Below are 24179 nucleotides of genomic sequence, written 5' to 3'. Positions count from 1 at the left end.
TGTAATGAAGCTTCATATCTATACGTTTCCAATTATTTAGATTACATCCAACCGTAACAAAGAATAGTTTAAAGGTATGTTAAAAGCGCTTGAACGATTTAATTAAAATACTTGTTAGTCTTGGAATAATGGCTATCGGAAAAATTACGGACTTCTTTATATTATTAGAACGTTGGCTATACGTAATTTGAAGAAACATTTTAATGATAGTGACTAAAAATATATGTTAAGAACATGAATATTCAATCGAAGTTGGACACTCGAAGAGTGATTTAGTAAATAGTCAAATGTGCAAAACTGTATTTTGGTGTATCCTTTATTATACCCTCATTCTCTAAATCGACAGGATGGCGTTTCGACACGACCCGACTTTACGTGCTAACATTTTTGAAACAATTATAAATGTCAACTATATATCCAATATTTAACGTCATTTCATAATTTTAATAACGATATACGAATATGAACTGTAAGTTCCAACTCATAGTTTAATTTGCGTTGTCTTTGGAAATTTCAATTTCAATAACTCTAGTGCTCTGCAATATGCAAAAAAATTAAAAGCAAAAAAATTAATTAAAATCAATACAATTTTATATGTAAATATTTATGAGTATGAGGACCGTTAAAATGTTAAGAAGGCAGACAAGAAGGCAATTCTAATATTATCTTTATTTGATTACTATTTCTAGTCACATACTTCTTTTAAATTACATCTTCTTATCTCATAATCTAACGATATGTTTTTCTGTCTTCCTGTGCAACTATATCCTTAAACAAAACTGCATGTTTTTTACAATTTATCTCAACTGCAAGCTGCTTTGCGAAACGGTACAGTTAAAATACTGACCTTTTAAAAACACCCGACTGCAAAGTTCACTAGATTAAAAATAATTTCATTTGAATTGATCTGTCTAGATGCCATTTGTCTTAAATAATCTATTAAGTTCTTATTTTCTATTTGACGCTCTTGGAAACCATTTATATCGACTAGTTATGATTTTACATGACAACACTTGTATCTGATTAATCGAAGTTAATGATTTGTTCTCAAGATTTCCGAGATGAAACAAAACACAACCGAACATAACATCCATGGATATACTTTTAAAATATAATGAATCAAAATCTGAACTCATCGAAACTTATGAGTCCAATGCAGAATTAGGACTTCCTTAATTGGTCCCATACAACAACATCACAATGAGAAAAAAAGCAGCTTAAAGTCTGTTGAAAAATATATTCTAATAGTCCGCCATTACCTTCTACCGAACGTAAACATTGTTATACGGCCATTAATGTAAAGCATCCAGAATAAGTAATGTTGTTGGCAATTAGTATTCCACTATTTTCCGATTTTATTGAAAGTGTTCAAAATTACAGTTATTGAGTTTCGTGTTTTCGATTTTACGATATTTGAAGTATAGGTTTATGATAAAGACGATGCAATCAATAAATTTAATACGACCTCCGTGGTCGAATAGTGTGTAATACACCGGTTTTCATGGTTACGCCACTCCGCGGTCCCGGGTTCGATTCCCGGCCGAGTAGATGTAGAAAAAGTTCATTAGTTTCTATCTTGCCTTGGGTCTGGCTGTTTGTGGTACCGTCGTTAATTCTGATTTTCCATAACACAAGTGCTTTAGCTTCTACATTGGGATCAGAGTAATTTATGTGATGTTGTCCAATATTTATTATTTATTTATTTTTATAATTTATTTAGTTATATCATGCACGATATTCAAATAAAATTGGTTATAATTATTTGCTAAAGAATATTGTACAGAGATAGAGAGAGATACCTGATCTTATATGTTTATAGAAAGTAGGTCAGGCGTAATTAATAATGGCGGTTATACTCAGATTTTTCTATATTATTTACTTTAATTAATTTACTTATTATATCATATTAAATACTACTTGATTTTTTTGTGTAACAGTAAAAACTACTTAATAATATACTGGTAGGTATTTGTGCAAGCCTTATGTCCAATGTCTGACTATGTACCACCGACTCATCAGATATTCTGCCACCAAACAGCAGTACTCAGTATATTGTGTTTCAGTTTGACGAGTGAGTCAGTGTCACTACAGGCACCAGGGATATAGTATCTTATTTCCCGAGCTTGTTGGTGCATTTCTTACAGCGCCAGTGTCTATGGTCGGTGGTGACCACTTACTAGGTAGCCCATTTGGCTGTCCACCTATCAATATTAAAAATATGCACGGCGTTACGAAGTACAATATAATATTATTATATAAATAGCTGGCCTTCGCAATCTATTGACATAACAAGCGTCAATTTTATATTCTTGGATATTATACGTTGTTAGCGATCACCTTGGTGGTAGAGGTTTAAGCAAGCCAACATGATTAGGTACCATCCATTTAGATATTCTACCGCCACACAACAATACTTAGCAATACTAGATGTGTTTCGATTTGAAGAGTAAGCCTTTGTAAATACAAGCACAAGGGATATAAATAACATCTTAGCTCCTAAGGTTGGTGGAGCATTGGCAATCTAAGAAACTATTTTATCATTGACTCAACCCGAGGTTTAAACTTCGGGATTTGCCTTTAATCTTTAGACTAAAGAGAGCGTTAGTATATAGATACGTTTATAACAAGCATACAATTTCATACCATGTAGCGAAAAAAAACAAAAATCCAAGAATTATTTTACTTACTAGCTCAACATAAAATTACTAGCATTCCATTTTTGAAATTAAAAAGCAGAGAATAATTTTTGACGCGACTACAATGTCACAAATTGTAATGAAATTAATGAGAACCTCCTGTACTTAAAAAATAGCGTCTCCACAAAGACACTGCTTATATGACTGTCGAGCTCATTCCTTTGTAAATTTTGACTTTATGTCGCGAAATAGTGCTAAGTAGTACGAGGCACGATTGCATAACGACGAGTCCTTTGATACTTTATTAAAAAAATTAAACAAATACAACTAACGACATAAAAAAGCATAAAGACGAAAAAAGCTACTTAAAGCTTTTTTTAATTTCACGATAAAATATGTACTGTGTTTTCAGAATTTTAATCAAGATCGCAATATTATTACTGACATAACTCGTATATTAACAAACATATATTTATAGTTCATTTTTTAATTGGACCACTTTATTGATAAAAGCATGACATTTTATTGATAAAAGCTTGAGAGCAAAACAAATAAAAAAGTTGAGAGGTGTCAAGGGACAACCGGATGGAACGAAGTTCTTATTATTATAAGAAATTATTATGATTATTATTTAATATGTACAAAAACCTGATACACTCAACAAAAATAATCGTCGCGACACCACACTGTTCAATGCGAAATAGAAATGAAAATATCTGGCTTGCTTTCTATAAGAGAGAGAGACAAAGACAGACAGAAAAACATGCGCACGCCGCACAACTTACAATAGCTTACTAATATGTTTTTACTAAATAAATAATAATTGGTAATTTCAAATCATGCATTTTTATTTAATACATTTTTAATGACATAACATATATAACGTTGCACAGGAACAACATTATAAGAAAGGATATGACACTTACAATAGCAAAAAGTGTCGTTACAACTTTTCGTGAGAATTTTTTCCGTCTAGCCCTCTTTCACAACGCGCGATAAGGAACTTCGTTCCAATAATAAAAAAACATTGTTACATTTTACAATTTTATATGATACAAAAGACTGTCACGTTTTTTACACCGCGCCACAAATAATATGTTGCAACATCTATTGCAACATTTTACGCAATGTATTAATTTTACAGTAATTATTTTTTATAGATTTTGACATACTCTTATAATAACAATATTTTTATAAGCTTAATGGGTCATCTGTTGGCAAATGGTAACCACTGCAGATATTGGCGTCGTAAGGTTTGAATCCTTCCTCACATTGGAAATTCGCCACCAATGGGAACGAAGATGTTTGTTCTCTTTTACGCTGACTCACGGTTCTAGTGCGTATATGTCACAAAATTTTATCCAATACGGGTAGGCATCAATGATTTCAGTAGTCACATAAAAAAGTACTACATTATTATTAAATACAAAAAGATGTATAAATTCCGCAATGAGAGCTTAGACTACACATTCTATGGAACTAGTGTTATAGTGTTGTGAGACTCACGGGTAGCATTTTTAAAATGTTTCAACTTTGTCGCGTTCATTAAATCATTGTTATCCTGTCTAGTTTTTGCTCGTTGGGTTCATAAAAACTATTCTTATTTTAGAGTTAAAATGTTTATTACATTTTTTATTTATGAATTACTACCATATTTCAAAGATTAAAGTATTCGTCTTTAAATAAAATTTTAATAAAACAATGTATAGACTGATCATTACATTCTTAAAATGTAAAATCGTTATCAATTCTTTGAATAAAATATTAGGTATACTTTTTTTGTATATACAATATATAGCTTAGTTTTAAGATTATAGGATTCTGTATACATTTATCGTCTTGATGTGAAACAAGAATCATTATTAAGACAAATTTTACTATTCCTATGATTCGTCCGATCGACAATACTTTAATTTTTTTTCTTACTAAATTTATAAATGAAATGTTTGTGTTTATTATTTAATCACGCTTTAATTACTTTACTATTTGATTGATTGTTCGATTTAAGTTTTTGTATCGTCGAATACTTGCATCTCATAAAATGTCAAAAATAAATTTTATATTTTAAATTACTAATAGAATAGAGGATGGCTAATTACAAAACATTTCCCTGGCTATTTTTATAGCGCAGTCTATTTTCTCAATCTCGGCAATTCTGACTCGACTGGAAGACACCTTTTGGTTCCGTGACGCGGGAGTGTTATATAGGCTCTACCTATTTCCAGATTGCTTCTAATTTCTCGAATAAAATCTTATTATATTTGGAACATGTCTGTCTGTCTGACCAAAAGGTAAATAAAAACCCTTGCTATCATGTAGCTGGGAGAAAGGCTCCTACTGCTATGTACTCAAGGGAAAATTTATTCTCATTATATATGCATTTAAAATCAAAATCAAAACATACTTTATTTAAGTAGTTTTTACAAGCACTATTGAATTGTCATTTTACAAAGTGAAGCTACCACCTACTCAGAATGCAGATTCTACCGAGAAGAACCGGCAAGAAAATCTTTAGTTATTCTTTTTCAACATTTATGATACAAAGTTATGTTTGTTAAATACAATTATATATGTATATAATATATCCTGCCTGGAAGTCAAAAAGTATAAGCTCCATGCTTTCTTATCATCTATATAATATTGTATTGAATTATATGCTTTTTTTTAATGTACTTTTTACAAATGATTTGAATTTATAAATCGGCGAAGTTAAAAATATCTGCGGAATTTTTTTATTTACCTTGTCCCAAAAACGATTATATATATATATATATATATATATATATATATATATATATATATATTTATAAGCCGTCATCGTCTAACGACGGCTTACAAACACTGACAGCGATATGAATGTTTGTAAGCAAGTCCAACGAACAACATCTCATGATTCACCAACCAGCACTCTCGATATGAAAGGGCGACGCACGCTGACAGTTGCCCGGGGATATATGTATGCCGGACGAGTGTGTTGATTTCCAAGTGAAGTATAAAATTAATTTGTAAATTGACGTATTGAAGTGATTGAATTGAGAATCTAAATAACACAAAATAAATAAATTAAATTTGGAGGAGTATTTTTACTAAAAATACAATATCGGAGCTTGACCCTACATAGATATAAAAGTGAAAAACAAAATGTATCATACCACCCTTTGGGTAAACTAATCGCCTAAGCAACGAATCATTAAAGCAAAAAAATAGAGAATATTTCTGTTACATAAAGGCGAATAGGGTAATTTCTAAAGGACATACTCAAGTACTTAATAATCATAAAAAAAACTCTCATTGTCCGAAAGTTTATTGAGGGCTTAGACTGAAACGCGTTTTATTGTTTCCTCAAAGAAATGATATAAAAGAGATATTATCGAGGAAATTAATCCGTAAAGTTAAATGGAAACTAGGAAGTTGAGCTCATGGGAAAACAGTCTTCGGAATTTCTTCCTACTTAACATAGATTGCTCAAAGACCGCACTACGAGTTTAACAGAACTGGGAAAGTAAATTACACTACTTCATTTATGAAGTATTTTCTTTATTAATTATAGTCGTATTTCGATAGTAATTTAATTTCAATTTAATAAAGAGATATACGTTCAGAATGCATTTATTGCTCAACAAAAGTTGAAAAGGAATGATCACAATACATACGTAAGCATTAGCATTAGCATTAGCAGTCCGTAAATGTTAGCTTTCATTCATTCATTTAAAGGCTGCTAATGTAATATTTACCTTAGAAATGTAATAAACGTTTCCACAAAATTATTTCCACAGTTTACAATCTACATTTAGCGACATAGACTACAACCTATTGGTATAAATTATTTATGTATTTATTGATCTTCGACAACACCATCGGCATATTCACAAATTATCGAGTAAAAGTAGGAAACAAGTTCTTGTACAGTGTGATATACCAATCCGTCACTACATGCGTTTACATTAAACATATACTTGAGCTGTAGGAACTGAGGTGGTACCCATACCACCCGATCATCAAATATTCTACTGCCAAACAGCAATGTATTGTTTTGTTCCGTATATATATCATAAATCCCAAAGTTGCTAGTGCATTGGCGATCTAAGAAATGGTTAATTTTTACAGGTTTTTACAGGGCCAATGATCGCGGTGGTGACGACCTACCACAAAGCCAATTTGCCCAACCACCATAAAAAATATATAAGTTTACATTATATTTAACGATGACATATACAAGTACAGGCTTTTGGAGCAATCCCACAAAAGAGTTGCTGACTATATTTAGTCGAATATTATTAGAAGTCTCAAATCATTTTTAATCTACTGGATGAAGATATACTCGTGTGAACGTATATTGTTCGTGTTGACGTGTTGACACATGATACATATTTCGCTGTTGCTATTTTACGTATAATGTCAAAACCCGAAATCATCGGTTAAGATGCACGCGCTAACCACTGGGCCATCTCGACTCGGCTTGGCTAATACTTATACATTACATTTTACATACATTAGAAGCCTGTAAATTTCCCACTGCTGGGCTAAAGGCCTTCTCTCCCTTTGAAGAGAAGGTTTGGAGCATATTCCACCACGCTGCTCCAATGCGGGTTGGTGGAATACACATGTGGCAGAATTTCGTTGAAATTAGACACATGCAGGTTTCCTCACGATATTTTCCTTCACCGCCGAGCACGAGATGAATTATAAACACAAATTAAGCACATGAAAATTCAGTGGTGCTTGTCTGGATTTGAACTCGTAATCATCGGTTAAGATGCACGCGTTCTAGCCACTGGGCCATCTCGGCTCTCTTATAATTGGTTTAAAATACTTTTGTATTTACCGTTGTTTTTGTAATCCTGAGAGAAATATTATGATTATATTATATTTAACGAAAATAATAGCTATATATTTTGTACATAGTATTTTAACATCATAACACTTACTAAAAGAGTATCTTTAAATGGAAGATATTCTTCGAAAAGAAAAAACAAAAGAGATTTTCCTTTAATTCCCATGGCGAATATATTTTTTATTATCTACTTTTTCGCCTTTATTTTGTCTCTTATTTTTAGATTCCCCTGAGGCTTCTTTATTATTTAGATAATTTTCTGTTTTTTTCTCACAATTATTCAAACCTTATAAATGCAATAACTATTTACTAAATAGTATGGATGTATACATAATAATGTGCCCTACATTAAATTTTTAATTATACTAGACTAGCTTTCTAGTATAAATACCTCGCTGCTAGACAAAGTTTAGATAAAGGTCTCATTTTGAAAAGAAAGTTCGGAGCTCTACCAGATTGACCAATGCTGGATAATATACAGCTGGATATATTTTCCTTGGTGGTTTTGTGCAAGCCCATCTGGTACCACCCACTCATCAGATATTCTATCGCCAAACAGCAGTACTCAGTATTGTTGTATTCCGTTTGAAGGGTGAGTGAGCCAGTGTAACTACAGACACAAGAGACGTAACATCTTAGTTCCCAAGGTTGGTGGCGCATTGGTTATGTAAGGAATGGTTGATATTTCTTACAATGCCATTGTCTATGGGCGGTTGTGACCACTTACCATCAGATGGCTCATATGCTCGTCCACCAACCAATGCCATAAAAAAAACCTACATACTTATTTTGATATAGAACGATATAAATCACATAAACTAATAATATTTTAGGATAAGTCAATACAAACAAGAACTGAAGTTGTTACTAAAAATCCCGTGTGAATTAAATTGATTAGGATATTATAGAAATAGACAAATACGGGGAAATATCACATGGAGGGAGCGGAAAGCAGAAGGCTATCCTTGCGTGACTATTTCTGCCAGTTCACTCTAGTGTAAGTCGCTTAAACTTTGTTCCAATGATTATATTTTTCTTGCTTCACTCATGATGAAAACCGCATTAAAATCCATTACGCTGCTTAAACGATCTTTGCGTACAGACGGAGAGAAGCGACTTTGTTTTATTCTATATAGGCAGATCTTGTGTATAAAATAAATCATTAAATTAATAACGCCTTAAATATCAGATTACAACAATACTTCTCTCGAACTTTTTGATTATAATATCTGATACGGGCATCTTATTTTTGATACACAAGTTATAATTGATGGGCCGTACTAACAATTAAAACTTGAAACTAACTTACCTTACTAATCGTTCATTAAAATATTTTTAAATTAAATTGTATTCCACGAGTGATATATTACACATTATTTATAATTTATGAGAATTGTTTCATACAGACACGTTATGATCTTGGGAAGACCTAAAGAAGTTTTCTTGCATAAATACGTCATTTATTTTTTAATCATACTTATCTATTAATAGGTTTAACTTCATATAAGTAATTATAAGAAATAATTAAGCTTTTAATAATTACAATTCACATTGCGTAATTCAGTCTTATCCAACCTCATTAGTTATTTGGTAACGAATCATCCTCACGTTCGTGATAAAGACATTACCGCTCCTAAAACATCTGACACATGACCTTAATTCGAAATAAACATCACACAATTAATAATAATTCTTTATTGTTCCAGATAGTACAACTCAGGCCTTAAGAATATAAATATACTTTTGTTAGAATACTGAATGAGTTTCATCCTTTAGCATATAATGAGCATTTCGGTGGGTACAGTTTGATCATGTTTCATAACGTTATAAAATACAAATCACGGTCAATTAAAAAGGGCACAGGGCCAATGTCCCGCTAGCTGTATCCTGAATATTGTATCACAGGATCCTTACCATCTCATGTATATATGTTAAAAGAACTATAACAGAACCGCCAAATCAGGGTTTGATAACATGTGGGATTCTTGGCCGACTGTCATAATATCCAATAAAAAGTTGCTCGACACTCCATCTTCTAAGGAGGTTTCATTTTATTTTTATTTGTGCATAATAGAATTACATTAAAATTTAAATGTATATTATATTGTTATTTTATGTTATAAAACATTGGCCTTCAAATTATGAGTTTATGTTTGACATATTGAGCCTATCTGCGGTTTGAATTCAAGACATTCATTTCAATTCGAATGTCAAAGAAAATGACACATTGTAAAGAAACGTTTATGATAAATGACGACTTTTTTATATATTTTCCTGATTTATTACACATCTAAATATATTTTGATTAGTTGAAAGAGCGACATTAACTGACATATACGTCATTGACAATTGTTATTTGACTCATAAAGTTTCTCTAAGACGCACGTTGACAAATTTATCTCGTTTAGATTCCAGGGAATTCATTACAGGCCGCTGATGAAAATAACAAAGCGGGCACGAATATACCTAAATCAAAGGACATCTTTGTGCCCTTTGTAATAAACACATTTGGACCTTATTCGCTCCTTGTACGGGAACATGTTGAAGGATAAGCAAAGATGTATAAGAGAGTGATCGTACAATAGCGAGTGATGGATCAGAGGATCACAAGACAAAGATAATAGAGAACTGAAACAAATAGACCGTTCTCTATTCACATAGAGGGTTCACGAGCTATTTGTATTAAGCGACACATTTGGAACTTTACAGGAGTGCATTATCGAGTTTTATTTTTCGGAAAAACAATGGATATGAAAAACAAAGCTTAATTTTATTTTTTTCAAAAACCTTGTCTCTGTTATCGTCCTTCAAGAAAACCGCGAAATTTAGTGTAGTTTTCAGTTTTTTACGTCGATTTTTACCAGGAATAAAGGTCATTTGACACAAAATGACCTCGCATCACTCGTATTTGAAAACAAGCTAAATAAACTGAAAATTATAGTTTTAATAAAAATGATTTAAGCGATATTCTAATCATCAGCTAACAATCTTAGTGACCTGAAGTGTCATGAAGTAGATGAAGACCAGAATTATTTATGTAGCACTTTATAGTAAAAGTGAATTCTTTTAAATGATAGTAAAATAGTGTAATGTAGTGTAATAGTGTATTATAAATATTGGTGTCAAGAATAAAATAATTTAGCAGTATTTTAATATAGCTGTTGAAGTCATACATACATACCTGGTGGTAGGGCTTTGTGCAAGCCCAACCCACTCATCAGATATTCTACCGCCAAATAACAGTACTTTGTATTGTTGTGTTCTGGTTAGAAGGGTGAGTGAGCCAGTGTAATTACAGGCACAAGGGACATAACATCATAGTTCCCAAGGTGGCGCGTAGGCGATGTAAGGTATGGTTAACATTTCTTACAGCGCCTTTGTCTATGGGCGGTGGTGACCACTTAGCATCAGGTGGCCCATGCCAGGTGGCATATGCTCGTAATCCAACCAATTTAATAAAAAAAAATATGCTAACAATTATTGGTGGAGTATTTAAATTAACTGTCACTTTTAATAATTGTAATTATATAAAAATGAATGACTTTAGTATTTGGGTTCGAAAGGACATAAGTCTTAAAACCTTAGCTTGAACATCTTAGCTTCCAAGGTTGGTGGCACAAGGAATATTACATCTTAATGTTATATCAATTGTACCCGTAGTTACACTGACCGACTAACCCTATTCGGATGTAGATTATCTGATGAGATGGGTACATACCCAGACGGGCTTGCACAAAGATCTACCACCAAGTAAGGTCTTATTTAAATAGGCGTTTTCTACTCAACTTATGTCCAATACAATGATTTCTGATTGGCCCAATGAGTTTTCAGTTATATCTGTTTTACACGTCCGAAAGGCAAAATGGCGTCTCTTGGTTTAAAAAATTATTTGTGATGTGATTATTATATGAGATGTATTGTTAAAATATTATATTTCCATTTAATACAAATATAGTGTATTACATCGAAATACAAGAGTTATAGGTTTGATTGGAAAAGGATTCATCGAATGGAGTTTTCGAACTACACCGCAATTTATTTTTCAATCACCAAACGAACTTTGCAAAAGGGATTTTTTACAACTTTTTAATCTCCGAAATCCGTAAAGCTGCGGATTTGAAAGCAAGGATAACATTTCAAAAACATATATTCATATCTGACCTCTTTCGTATACGTTTCGAATTCGTAAAATACGATTTCGTTTTAAAATACATTTATTTGTTTTTATATATGGCCATATGTGATACCGGTGATTTCATTTTAATTATTTATTATGGACGATATATGAAATAATAAACTCACATAACTCTTCAAAGACAAAGTTAATAAGAAATGATTTTGGGATGAATTTATATTAATATATATCGACTTCGAAGTTTAAGGACTTCAATATGATCTTATTTTATTTTTTTGTGATTTAAAAACCTTCTTATTTTTGAGTGTATATCTTTCTTGACCTTTATTGAAACAGTTAAACATCGAATAAGGTCTTAATACAATTTAAAAACAACAATCTTTATTAATCAAAAAAGCAGTCTCATTTGAGCACTGCGGTTAAAAATACCTCCATATCAAATAAATAAATTGCAACATTTAAGTTACAAAAAAAACTAGTGTTAGCTTCTTCGCGGTTTTATATATAATTTAAAGATAAAATTAATCCAAAGATATATATTTATAATTGGAAAACTACTGAACGTATCCTTATAAGATCAATCGACGCGGAATTCTCTGTAAATGTTTAAAGGCTATTCTTGTTTTGAATTCCGTTGATTCTTGCTCTATTTTTTTATTTAATTGCCAGCGAAGCGGGCGGTCCACAGATTGTATGATATAAAAGCTCTTTTTTAATGAATTGCGATATTGGGTAACCACCTCAACCCTCTTCGCTGGACGCAAATTAAAATATAAAAAATATATATTATTAAAAAAAGACGTCTCCTATATCATATTCCATTATACAGATACCATTAATAGATTACTTACCTATTTTCGGAGTAATATTTAATCCGAAATCAACCCAAATAAAAACAAAATATGTAAATCATTTTTTCAACATGATCAGCTGGTAGTTTGAATACTCTGCTCGATACCGGCCTCTCCTAAGGTGCTGAAACTCCCGATTCTGCCCCTTCCGTATCTAATTCAATCCCATCACTTCCATAGTGCCAATTGTCTATTAGGCTAGAGGGAATCCTACTATTATGTTATATGATAGAGTTATTTTTATGGAAGACAGTTGAAAATGTATCTATAATACTATATAACAAATATAAAAAAGTTACTTATAACTTTTGTATCAGCGCCATCTATTAGAATACAAAGGAATTTTTATGAAACCGAACATTAAATAAGAACAAATAATATAATCAAATATAGTAATATACTTCTTATATGTCTTAATATATTTGTAATATAGTAAATTAAATTAAATTAATCTTTGTTTATAAAACAAATGTAAGTATTGTTTGCATTGCATTTGAGTTCTTTAAAATTAGTTCTTAGTGCCGCCAAGAGATGGCGTAAGTTACCGAAGATAACTTAGATAATAAGACTATTTTTTAGGTATTTTATAATATCTTACATACTTTATTTGATAATATTAAATACTTGTTAATTCTGTATTAATAAATAAAACAATTTATAAAGTGAAACTAATTTAATAAAATAAATAATAACAATTTGGCGGCAAGATAGCTTCTCGAGACGGAGTATACTTAAATCCCTAACTCCTTTATAAGGAACTCTATCAATTAGTCTTTTCAGGAGCACCTTAAAGTTTTAAGACTGACGTTGGACAATTAATGAAGAACAATTCCTGCATCCTTAGTCTTAAATATTAATAATAACTCACACATAAAAAATCACTAACACATAAATAAAATATATTTACACAAATCAATTTTTATATTTCATATTTTTCCGATCAGCTAAATGCATTTTCGCTTTTTTCGTATAGTGTGAAAATATATCGTCTTAACTGTGCTCCAATATTTTAAGATATATCCTTCATTCGTTATAACCGACTCGTGTGAAAACTTTACTAAATTCGTACATTCTATTCTTTATCTCGATGTCTTCTTAATTCCTCCAGTGTCAGATCTTCAATTGTAAATGTCACCCAAGACTTGCTCCTGAAGAAGTCTATACTAAATGAGGTAGTTGTCTTCTTCGCAATTTATTTGTGGACAACAGCTTGGATACGGTCTACTTAGATCTTCGTCTGTGATGTAACAGTTTAATGAGTCAGCACTTATTACGTCGCAACTGAAATTTAAAAAACAATTGTTAGAGAACCACACATGTTAACATGTGCTATTTTACAACTTTAAAGACAATGAAATGTTAAACTATTTGAAATAAGAATTTACTAATTTAATTGTAATCACGTGATATCACGTAAGGTCAATAATGTTTAACACAAAAAATATACTATACTTTTTAAATCCACACTAAACCAATATTTAGTTATTGGGTATTGAGTCTCTGAATATAGATTTTTGGTTACAGTGAAATGTAAGGAAGTGGGCAGTTATTAAGATCCAATGCTTCGGAAAGCCCGTAACATGATTGGTTCTGGATCTTATTGCGGTTATTTCGGATTGTATTCCACTCTGATAATGAGGTTGAACTAAAACATCAACTCGTTTATGAATAGGATTTTCATTAAATATATAAGAAATACTTACGAAGCATATTCTAGTCTATGTTTCAAGCACTCTATCCTGTAGCATATTCCGACTGGAGATACAATTTCACCAAACGGTATGACGTCATCGATTTCTTTGATAAAACAGCCTGTTTTGTGAGCTGGAACAATAAGATAATGTCTTATTAAAGGGGAAGAAGAAAAGTCACATTCGTACTTCGAGTATGAACGAGCGTCGTACCTAAATTAAATTATGTGCTCGAATTCCTCCTGGGCAAATAGTGGAATCCGAATAGTGACAAATTTAAAAAACAATGTCTACTTTGATTTTTTTATTGATCGTAGTATTATTAAAATATCTGTATTAAATGGCAGTTCTTAAATATAATAATGATGGAAATGTTGATGAAATTCAACTCAAATAATATGATTACTTTAAATTATAATCTGAGTGAATTATTAAAAATTTAAGTAGGAAAAGCTGAAATTGTTGTATTGTTAATAGCAGTAGAAAGAGCATGACCTTTATAAACATATAGACTGGTAAGTACGCATATGCGCTCTACCATTAATCATAACATCTAGAACAGAATCAAATTTTTACATGCGATTTAACTTAAGGGGATTTTTATAAACATTCTTGAATATCCTGCCATACCATTTTTTTATTATACCAGCTAACGTGCAAAGTTTAAAAAAAGTCTGTATATGATTTTCACATTTAAAAATTATAGTTTAAAAAAATTGTGTTCAGTGTCGAAATGACGGGAGAATTATATTTAACTATGTAACATTTATGAACATAGCTCCTTTAAAATTGCATTACTCATATGAATTTATTAAAAATAATAAGGCGTAAATGTCGTTAAAATACAAAGTTACGTTCATTACTTCATAATAGAACAGTAATTACACAAGAAATTATTTTTCCATGGAAAATATATTATAATTTATTCTTTAGGTAACCGGATTTCCATTATGAAGATTGATAACGGAAAAATATATACATACGAATTAATGATTATTTATTTGAGGAAATACATTTATGACAGTTAATTTATTATTTAGATTTAATAACGGTTTGCGTTATCGTGGACTAATACGGAACTAAAAAACCGCTTACATTATGATTTTTTAATTAAAGTTACCAAAGAGGTCAGGCACAGATTAAATATTTAAAAAAAAATACATCAATCAGTTATGTTTTTAATAGATAAGAATATGCAAATACTAATTAATTGTTTAACTATTATTTTTTTTTATTTTATCAAATAGTAAATATTTATAGATTAGATATTTATTTATAATATTAATAATAACAATTATATTTTATGTTTTTTCTTATCACGTTCATAGCGTTAACTTTATTTTTATTTAATTAATCATTATTCTCCTCTAAATTCAAATTATTTTATGATTATTCTGTTTGTTATTAAATAAAAAGAAAACAATTGACTCTTGAAGAAATACTAGAAAACAATGAACGAAGAGGGAAAGCTAGCTTATATTTCGCATCGCAATTCAACAGGGACTTGTTGACTTGCCACTAACATATTTTCCACAACCCACGCGATCATAATTCGTGCATATACGATCACGATTTTGATCTAAACAAATGTAAATACATAATGTATGAACTATCATAATCATTTCTGGTAGAATATTATACAATATATATACAGAGCCGGATATAAAGGTGGAGGCCCTGCGCCACAAAGGAGAGGACTTGGGGCAACAGAGGACTGGAGTCTCTAATAATAATTATTTTACAAATTAATTTGTTAATATTTATTTCTGTCAGTAAGCAATAATTTATTTACTCTTTGTATTGGTAACTTTTCAAACAGTTATTAGTAATTATATTATAATTTGACATTATCTAGATACGTTGTGTGGCTCTTGTGGAGCAGGCAGTCGCCCCGATTGCCCCTAAATCCGATCCTGTATAGTCGAGTAAAAGCGATCAAATAAAAACAAATCTATTAACAAATTGACATGAATATTTCCTATTATCTACAAACTAAACTCCCACATGGTTACATAAAAAAACAACTTGATATTCAAGGAATGCGATCGACGTCTGTGTATGTTTATGATTACGATGGACTCGAATACAATGCAGCGACCTTGCGACTGAATAAGGATGTATAACGGTTTCCATTAGCCGATTTTAGGACTGAATATTGATATGCTCTTTTAAAATCGTAACGGAATTATGTATATAAATGAATTCGATTTGAAGATCGTCTGATAGATTTCGAGAGACTAGCGAACTGAACAGAACATATCAATGATATGTGATGTCAGTTCGATGCACAAGTGTCTGCGAAAACACTCTATAGCCCCTCTCGTATTCTAATGGACCGGGATATTCAACAGACAATTATTATCAATTAACGACTATGAAATTTATTTATTTATACTTTAATGTACACCAATACTTAAAATGTAATTTCACATTTGGATTAACAAAAGTTGCTTGAGGTGCAACAGCCTTATCGCTAAAATAGCGATAAAAGACTACTACGTTTTAAAACAAAATAAATATGAGAAGGGTGCCAATTATTAATGAAACAAATGAAAATCTACAGAACAATTTAAAAAACTATAATATAATGTAACAAAACTTGATTATCGAGACGCCCAGTGTCATCCGCCATTTATGCAAGAAAATAAGAAACATATTTGAATAAAATATCTTTAACGATTATAATTATGTTTAATTATCATCACGATGTACATCATTAAAAAGTATATAATATATAAATTAGAATAATTTAAACGTACGCGCATATATTAACATTTAATTTACGATTATGTCACTAATAAAATTGTAAAGTAATAAATGAACTTTATTACGAAGTTCAAAATATATTACTCGGCCGTTAAAAAATGTAAAGTTGAAGATAATTAAAAGGTCATAAATATAAATAAAATAAGATTAAAGTAATATGTCACTATTATCAACCAGTAAGCACAACGATGTTGCATCGGCCTTGTAGTATTGAGACTTTAACAAAAAAAACTCACCTTGTATGTTGTTTACAAACGGGTACCTTGACCCTTTGGAAGGTTTCGCTAAAACATACGCTAGGGCCATAACTTATGTTACGGCGGAAATCGAATTCCATGTACATTTGAGACACGTGCTACGAGTATCTACACTTATTATAAAGTCGTTCAAAACCTAATTATATAAACATTGAATCAACATCAATATATAATGAATTCATATAGGCTTTATCATTTCCAAAATGATTATTTTTTTTGTAATTTAAAATTATCTGAAGACACCAATTAAAAAGCATTAATTAATAATATTCTACCAATATTGTATAGCTTTCTTTTATTTTATTGCATACTTGCATTCACGATATCAGAGGTACAGAAAAAGGATACCTATCATCTGTCTAACGCGGGCAAAGACATAAGTGAAAATCTTAATGTCCTTAAGTATAGATAAGTATATTATAACCGTCAAAAGTATTTACATATGTACAATACGCACTAATGACTAATCATGTGTAACTATAGTTTAAATAAAACTTTTTTTTTTTTAAACAGAAGCCATAGTGAAATGAATATAAGGACACGTCGTTAAGAAGTTTAGTAGTCCAGTTTTGTTGTAAACAACAGACAACAAGAAAGTTAATCTGTATTTAACAATATGTTAGACGCAAACAGCGGAAGCTAGCATGTATGTATTATATGGTTCAGTTCAGTCTCATGCAGGATATTTTTTGTTAACAAAAAAATATATTAATAAACAAAATTATTATATAACATCAAGTCTGTGGCACCCCTACACTTAGTGTATTCTTAAAATAAAACTCTTATCTCTGTTGAAATTATTTTACTACTCTATATTTAAAGTGATAATTACTGTTTTTAATAAAACAAATTGTCAGTTTGACAGTTGTTGTTTTAAGTGTCATTACGTATTAATAATACTAAAATTGTGGCTCGTAAAGCGAATAAATCTTAGGGGAACATAGTTTTAGGGTTAACCTTTTTAAAAAAATACTAGTAAAACTCTGTAATTAAAGATTTGTTATTATTATTATTATAATTAGTTTAAATAAATGTGTACTTAAAACGTGATCTATCTTAACTCGTTCGAATTTATACAAAACTCTAATAAACCTATCCCATATCTTCTTATTATAAAAGTCCTTCGAGGATAACAAAAGGCACCGAACTATCCCGAACACAATTCTTCTAACAAATTGCTACCTTATCGCAATCGAATCGAAACGTGATCGTTGCCCTTTGCCGTTACAGGTTTCTAATAACACAACGATCCAGTTACAGTTCGGTCAAAATTAAATCGGAATAAAATTCTCAAATAATTCCTCATTAATATTAAGTACAATACACTCGTAAAGGCCCAACCTTTTGAAGAGCCATATTATAAGTCCTTTTTTTATGTTATAGGGGGCAAACGAGCAGGAGGCTCACCTGATAGAAAGTGATTACCACCGCCCTGGACATCTGCAACACCAGGTGTATTGCCGTCCTTTAAGGAATAAGTACGCTCTTTTCTTGAAGGTTCTCAAGTCGTATCAGTTCGGAAAAACCGCTGGCGAAAGCTGTTTCCACAGAGTGGTTGTGCGAGGCAGATAATGCCTTTAAAATTGCGCTGTTGTGGATTTTCGGACATCTAAGTGGCGCGGGTGAAATTTAGAATTTTGACGAGATGTCCGGAGAAAGGTGAAATTTAACTGCCGGGATTAATCCAAACCTTTGATTTGGTAGCTGTATTTAATTACTCCTGGTCCACGTGTGCGGAATTTACATTCCACTAAGAAAATCTTAGTTAAACTTTTTACATTTCGAAGATTATCTACATATAAATTATTAGAGAAAATAAACGATTTAAATACACAATATTTACAAATAATATCCTACACATATCAATAATATTATGTAAAAAAAAAATAAGCTAATAACATTTAGCCGGAACAAAAACAATGTCGAGACAGTTGCCGCGACAGATAGGTAATATAGTCGTTCACAAATTTCATTTACATGTTATTTTTTAAATAATAATCTGTCTTGTTAATATGCAAATCGATTCTTATTTTTAACGTTCGAACGTCAGATAATCGCGCGTAAAAAAAACTCGGATCCTTGTTTTAAATCACTCTGGTGCCGTTCTGGCGCTATTTATTCACGATTTAAAGTATAATTGATATGAAAAGGTTATCGCGGCGCCGCTCATCTGGTTAATTTGAATTTGTGGGACGGATTTGTGATTTATATTTACTATAGACGAGAGCGTTTTTTGTGTAATGTTTTAACTTTTTTTTTTTCATTTCATAACCCCTAATTGTAAAAAGTATACAATTTTTTTTAATCACGAAAATTTAAACTAATGGTGATTTTCACCAGAAATTCTAGAAAATTCCATTGTTTATAACAGATTGTTATTCTATAGAAAGTCACTATAATTACACGTCATATCTATCGTATTTATTTCTATTGTTAAATTAAGCTATCTAATTGGTGTCATTGATCTCCAAAGTATTTTGATACACACGCTTCATAACTACGTTGGGTTAAGATTAAACTACTTTTTTCTGCACACAACAAAAATTCAGATATAACCGACGGTTCCTCGGGAACCTCCCAAATATATGCCGTTATTTTATATTATATAGTAACAAGCAACTTTCCCATTTATAATTTTAATTATTTTATAAAACGAATTATATAATTTCTTAAAGTTCTAACTACAAAGTATTGAAATATTTTGTAAGTGTAAAGATCAAAAGGTCAATGAAATCCGCTGATAACTATAAGTAATGATACAAGGACAGATATGTTTCTATATAAATCACGTGTTTACAAGCAACCGTTTGAATAAACTCGTCTATGGGTCAAGGGCTTAAGTTTTGTCAAATGGTTATTTGAGAAAATTGTATATATTTATGAGAACACGAATCATAATTATTATATTAATTAATAAGTGGTAATTAAATTCGTTATTTTATTAATAAAATATTTTTTTCTAATTATAAATCGTATTGTAATTTTTATTTCAAACATTTAATGATCTTTAGATGTTTTTTTTTACTTATTAATTAACTATGTTTAATTAGCTAGTTCTTAAACATATTTTTAATTTAGTTACATATAAATTATGATTATTTGATTTTCATAGTTTTGTTAATTAATAAAGTAACTACAAAGTTTATGTACATTTAATAGAAACCGGTATATAAACAAATAATATTAATTAAATTGTTCAACATAAATACTCTAGTGGTTTTTTATTCGAAGTCTAATCGTATTGACTTCAGATAATTTTGCAGTAAGTACCGACATATATAAAAATAATTAAGTTTTCTTTTTCTAATGAGTATTTTTATAATCTCTGTATCGCATGCGAATGTACTACGCCAAGTTATTGTAAAGCGTAAACGGTGTTATATTTATTTTCAGAAATAATTAATTTATTATCATTATAAATTAAAATACCTATTCTTAAATATAACGCAGTTTAAATAGATATAGATTAATCATCAGTGAATCGATTAAATTAGTAAATATTTATAAATAAATAATAAATATACACGTCAAATATATAACCTTTATTTTTTAAGTCGGTTAAATATATAAAAAAATAACTCACCATGTTGACGGGGCTTCATTGGAAGTCTTCCCATCCAGGTGGCGCCACAGGTCAACCCAATAATCATCATCAGGCACACAATCCTCGACACCATTTTTTTTTTTAATATTCTCAGTCACGTCAAGGTCCCTCGCTAAAGATATACCGAACAAGACTGGCCCGTGGCTTATCTGCCTCTTGTTTTTATTCACACTCGGCCGACTACACACTCACGGCTTTGCCAGTTTATAATTTTATTTTTTATACAAAATTGATGATTATCAAAAAAGAAACTATTATTGAATTAAAATTTAAACTAATAACTAATAAAATAAATCTGAAGACTTAGAAATCAAACTAGGAAATAATAATAATTCAAATTTTATATCATATAACTTAAATTAATAGTTTTTTTAGACAGTTCACAATATTACTAAACTTGTTATTTTATTACTGAACACATTTTGATAATCGTAACAAAGCATACGATTAATATTTATGACAGCTGTAGTCTAACAATATAAATTAGCATATACATATATTTTTAGACATAATATAATAATAGTACGAAGTTATATTTATAGTTCTATGGAATTAATAACGTGACGTGACGTGTGAAAGTCGTGTCGTTTTGTGTGTAAGGATCCTTATGAAGGACGCGCGTTGGAATGTATTCACGGGTATTACTAGTGATTCATCTTATTGATGTAAACAAACGTCATTTTTATTATTACCAGTTTCTCTTACACAAGATCCGCGTGTTAACGTCCTTATGTGGTGCGAATGTTTGAGAGATTTTTTGTTTGTTGAAATTTTGGGAATTCTTGATCTCGTCGACACTTTAAGTCGTTGATTACTTAGAAAAACATTATATATTTAAATAATTATATTTATACATATGTGTAGAGTTATCGTTAGCTAATGTTTAGTTTAGATCTGGGTGCGAACTCTACATAAGGACTGCTAAAAACTTGGCAGTTTTTAAAAAAAAAATTTGTTCTTTCTTTTTTCAACTGAAATTTGAAAATTGGATAGACAACATATGTTATTTATCATAGATGGAAGTTTGAATGGAATACATTAATATTTAGTTTATAATCATGGACATCGGTGTTTTAGGCTTCTGTTTAATAATATTTTTAAAGGATTAATGATTATTGAAGGTCGAAATACAGTAAGGCAAATATCTAAAGAGCCATTACATACTTAGTTGTATCAATGAATGGAAATTGAAATCAATATCGCCTTAGAAGATTAACTGCCACTACGCTATTCAAAGACTTGACTGAGACTAAGATCTAATTCAATACTACTAGCTAGCCTAACAAACGCACACTTTCGAAAGTTGTACGTTGTATTTTACTAATTATTCAATTATATATATATATACTACAGCCATAAATAAATGCTGCCACTAAATATACTACAGAATGTCTTACAACGTCCACAGTTTTGCTGTCGTTAGACAATACAAACCGCTAGGTCCCAGCGTTTTAAATCTGTAATATTTTCGAAAATATTTATTTAAATTACATGCTGTAAAGGGCCATATTGATCTATATTAAATGCGCAATGTAGTTAAGGAACTTAATTGCATAAGAATTAATACTGTATTATTATATACATTATTTCTCATAAAAAGTAAAGTATAAAAAATAGTTATTGTAGGTTATCCCTAAGAGATAGGCATAAATATAAATGCAAGCGCAAAAGTTGTGTTTATTTACTACATCACTTTGGAAACCTCTAAAAATATCAGTGTTTCTCTACCATATTGTACACGTTTTATACATCCGTCGCGTAATTTCAAAGATTTAAGCATACATAGGGACAGACAGCGGTAAGCGACATTGTTTTATACTATGTAATGATATTATATTAATAACATAATATATAATACGACTGACACCGAAATACACGTAGTCGTTAGTTAATTAATAGATAAAATTATATGCCAATGTTTTTCCACATCCAGATACGCATTAGAATTACGTAATAGAATTATCAATTAATATAAAGACGTATGCACATTGGCTCAATGTGTACATGATTATTATGTCATTGCTCAGATAGCATTTACTTGGATTCGGCCTTTTCTGTTCCAATAATCTGTGGTCATGTAATTTTTTATAGGATTACGATTGACCACAATCATACCTGATCGTAAATACTGATGTGGTCTACGATCAAATGCATTTGCATGGAAGTTTTCGCTCTTTTGTTGTCTGTACCCGTTTTATAATACATAGGAAACATAGATACCGGAAGGATATGCTACTCATTGGCTGAGCGTGGGAAATAAGGAAGCAAAATAAGATAAAGGAAGAATGTGAACAAGTGCTACTTCGATGAGGTAACAGTGTTCTCTAATGGAGCCTAGTTGATCGATGTTAAAAAATTAAAAAAGGTGTCAAGTCATGTACTTCTTGTTGTCATGCAAATTTTGTCATGCCTCTAAACTGATCTCATTTTTTGTATTCCATTTTCCTCAAAGCCATCTAAATTCCTAACATTCTTGTAATATGATAGAGCCGAGATGGCCCAGTGGTTAGAACGCGTGCATCTTAACCGATGATTTCGGGTTCAAACCCAGGCAGGCACCACTGAATTTTCATGTGCTTAATTTATGTTTATAATTCATCTCGTGCTCGGTGGTGAAGGAAAACATCGTGAGGAAACCTGCATGTGTCTAATTTCAACGAAATTCTGCCACATGTGTATTCCGCCAACCCGCATTGGAGCAGCGTGGTGGAATATGCTCCAAACCCTCTCCTCAAAGGGAGAGGAGACCTTTATCCCAGCAGTGGGACATTTACGGGCTGCTAATGAGCTAATTGTAATATGATAATCATTCCTCCGAATTATATGTCCAGACAATGATACTTGTTTTCTTTTCAGCCTGTCTATAACATGAGATTTATGAATATGTAATATAGTTAAAGCCAATATAAATGCCAATATACCAATTGCAGATATACGGACTAATTCTTCAAAAGGGCATTTTCGAAGAATTAGTCCGTATTTCTTAAGACCGAATTATAAAATCGAGTCTTGGTTATTGCTCTGAAAAATTCGATATTGGAAGATGCCTGTGTGAGATATATATGTGCGTCTTCAAAGTAAATTCATCCAACGCGTATATGCATAATAAACATCTTATTTAGCCTGACTAAAACTCGATTTATTATTTTTTTTAAATAATAAACTGCATAAGATGAACACTGTGTCACAGTACGTCAAATGGAAAGTTGCTAGCGTGGAAAGACCAAATCTCACCAAGACCAAGTTTCGAAATTTGTTATTGCACAACTTTTATAAAAAAAAACCTTACCTACACTCGCTACCAAACAATTTATAACTGGATTTTCGTTTTTCGATTTTCAAATTTAAACAAAAATACGGAAAAGAAAATTGAAGCTCGTTGGTCCTGCACCTAATTTCTCTCCA

The 24179-nt window shown here is 30.8% G+C and overlaps 1 protein-coding gene across 1 annotated transcript; it reads right to left on the bottom strand.

The window, feature by feature from the left end:
• Window positions 1-13116: 13116 nt before the first annotated feature.
• Window positions 13117-20908, bottom strand: LOC125068692. The gene is made up of 3 exons (XM_047677972.1): window positions 20754-20908; window positions 14160-14280; window positions 13117-13737 (listed from the first exon to the last, which is right to left on the bottom strand). Exons 1-3 carry the CDS (start codon window positions 20845-20847, stop codon window positions 13620-13622), a joined length of 333 nt encoding a protein of 110 aa, XP_047533928.1. The 5' UTR covers window positions 20848-20908; the 3' UTR covers window positions 13117-13619.
• Window positions 20909-24179: the final 3271 nt, after the last annotated feature.

Source organism: Vanessa atalanta, chromosome 14 (genome assembly GCF_905147765.1).
Source record: "Vanessa atalanta chromosome 14, ilVanAtal1.2, whole genome shotgun sequence".
Taxonomy (NCBI): Eukaryota; Metazoa; Arthropoda; class Insecta; order Lepidoptera; family Nymphalidae; genus Vanessa; species Vanessa atalanta.
Note: the sequence above shows the minus strand (reverse complement) of the source record. Positions and strands in the feature narration are given on the sequence as shown.

Excerpts from the sequence above, each read along its gene's own strand:
- LOC125068692 (XM_047677972.1), bottom strand. The coding sequence starts at position 20,847 with ATGGTGTCGAGGATTGTGTGCCTGATGATGATTATTGGGTTGACCTGT. Across the intron at positions 14,281-20,753 it reads AATGAAGCCCCGTCAACATG|CTCACAAAACAGGCTGTTTT; the intron begins GTGAGTTATTTT and ends TTATTGTTCCAG. Across the intron at positions 13,738-14,159 it reads CATAGACTAGAATATGCTTC|TTGCGACGTAATAAGTGCTG; the intron begins GTAAGTATTTCT and ends TTTAAATTTCAG.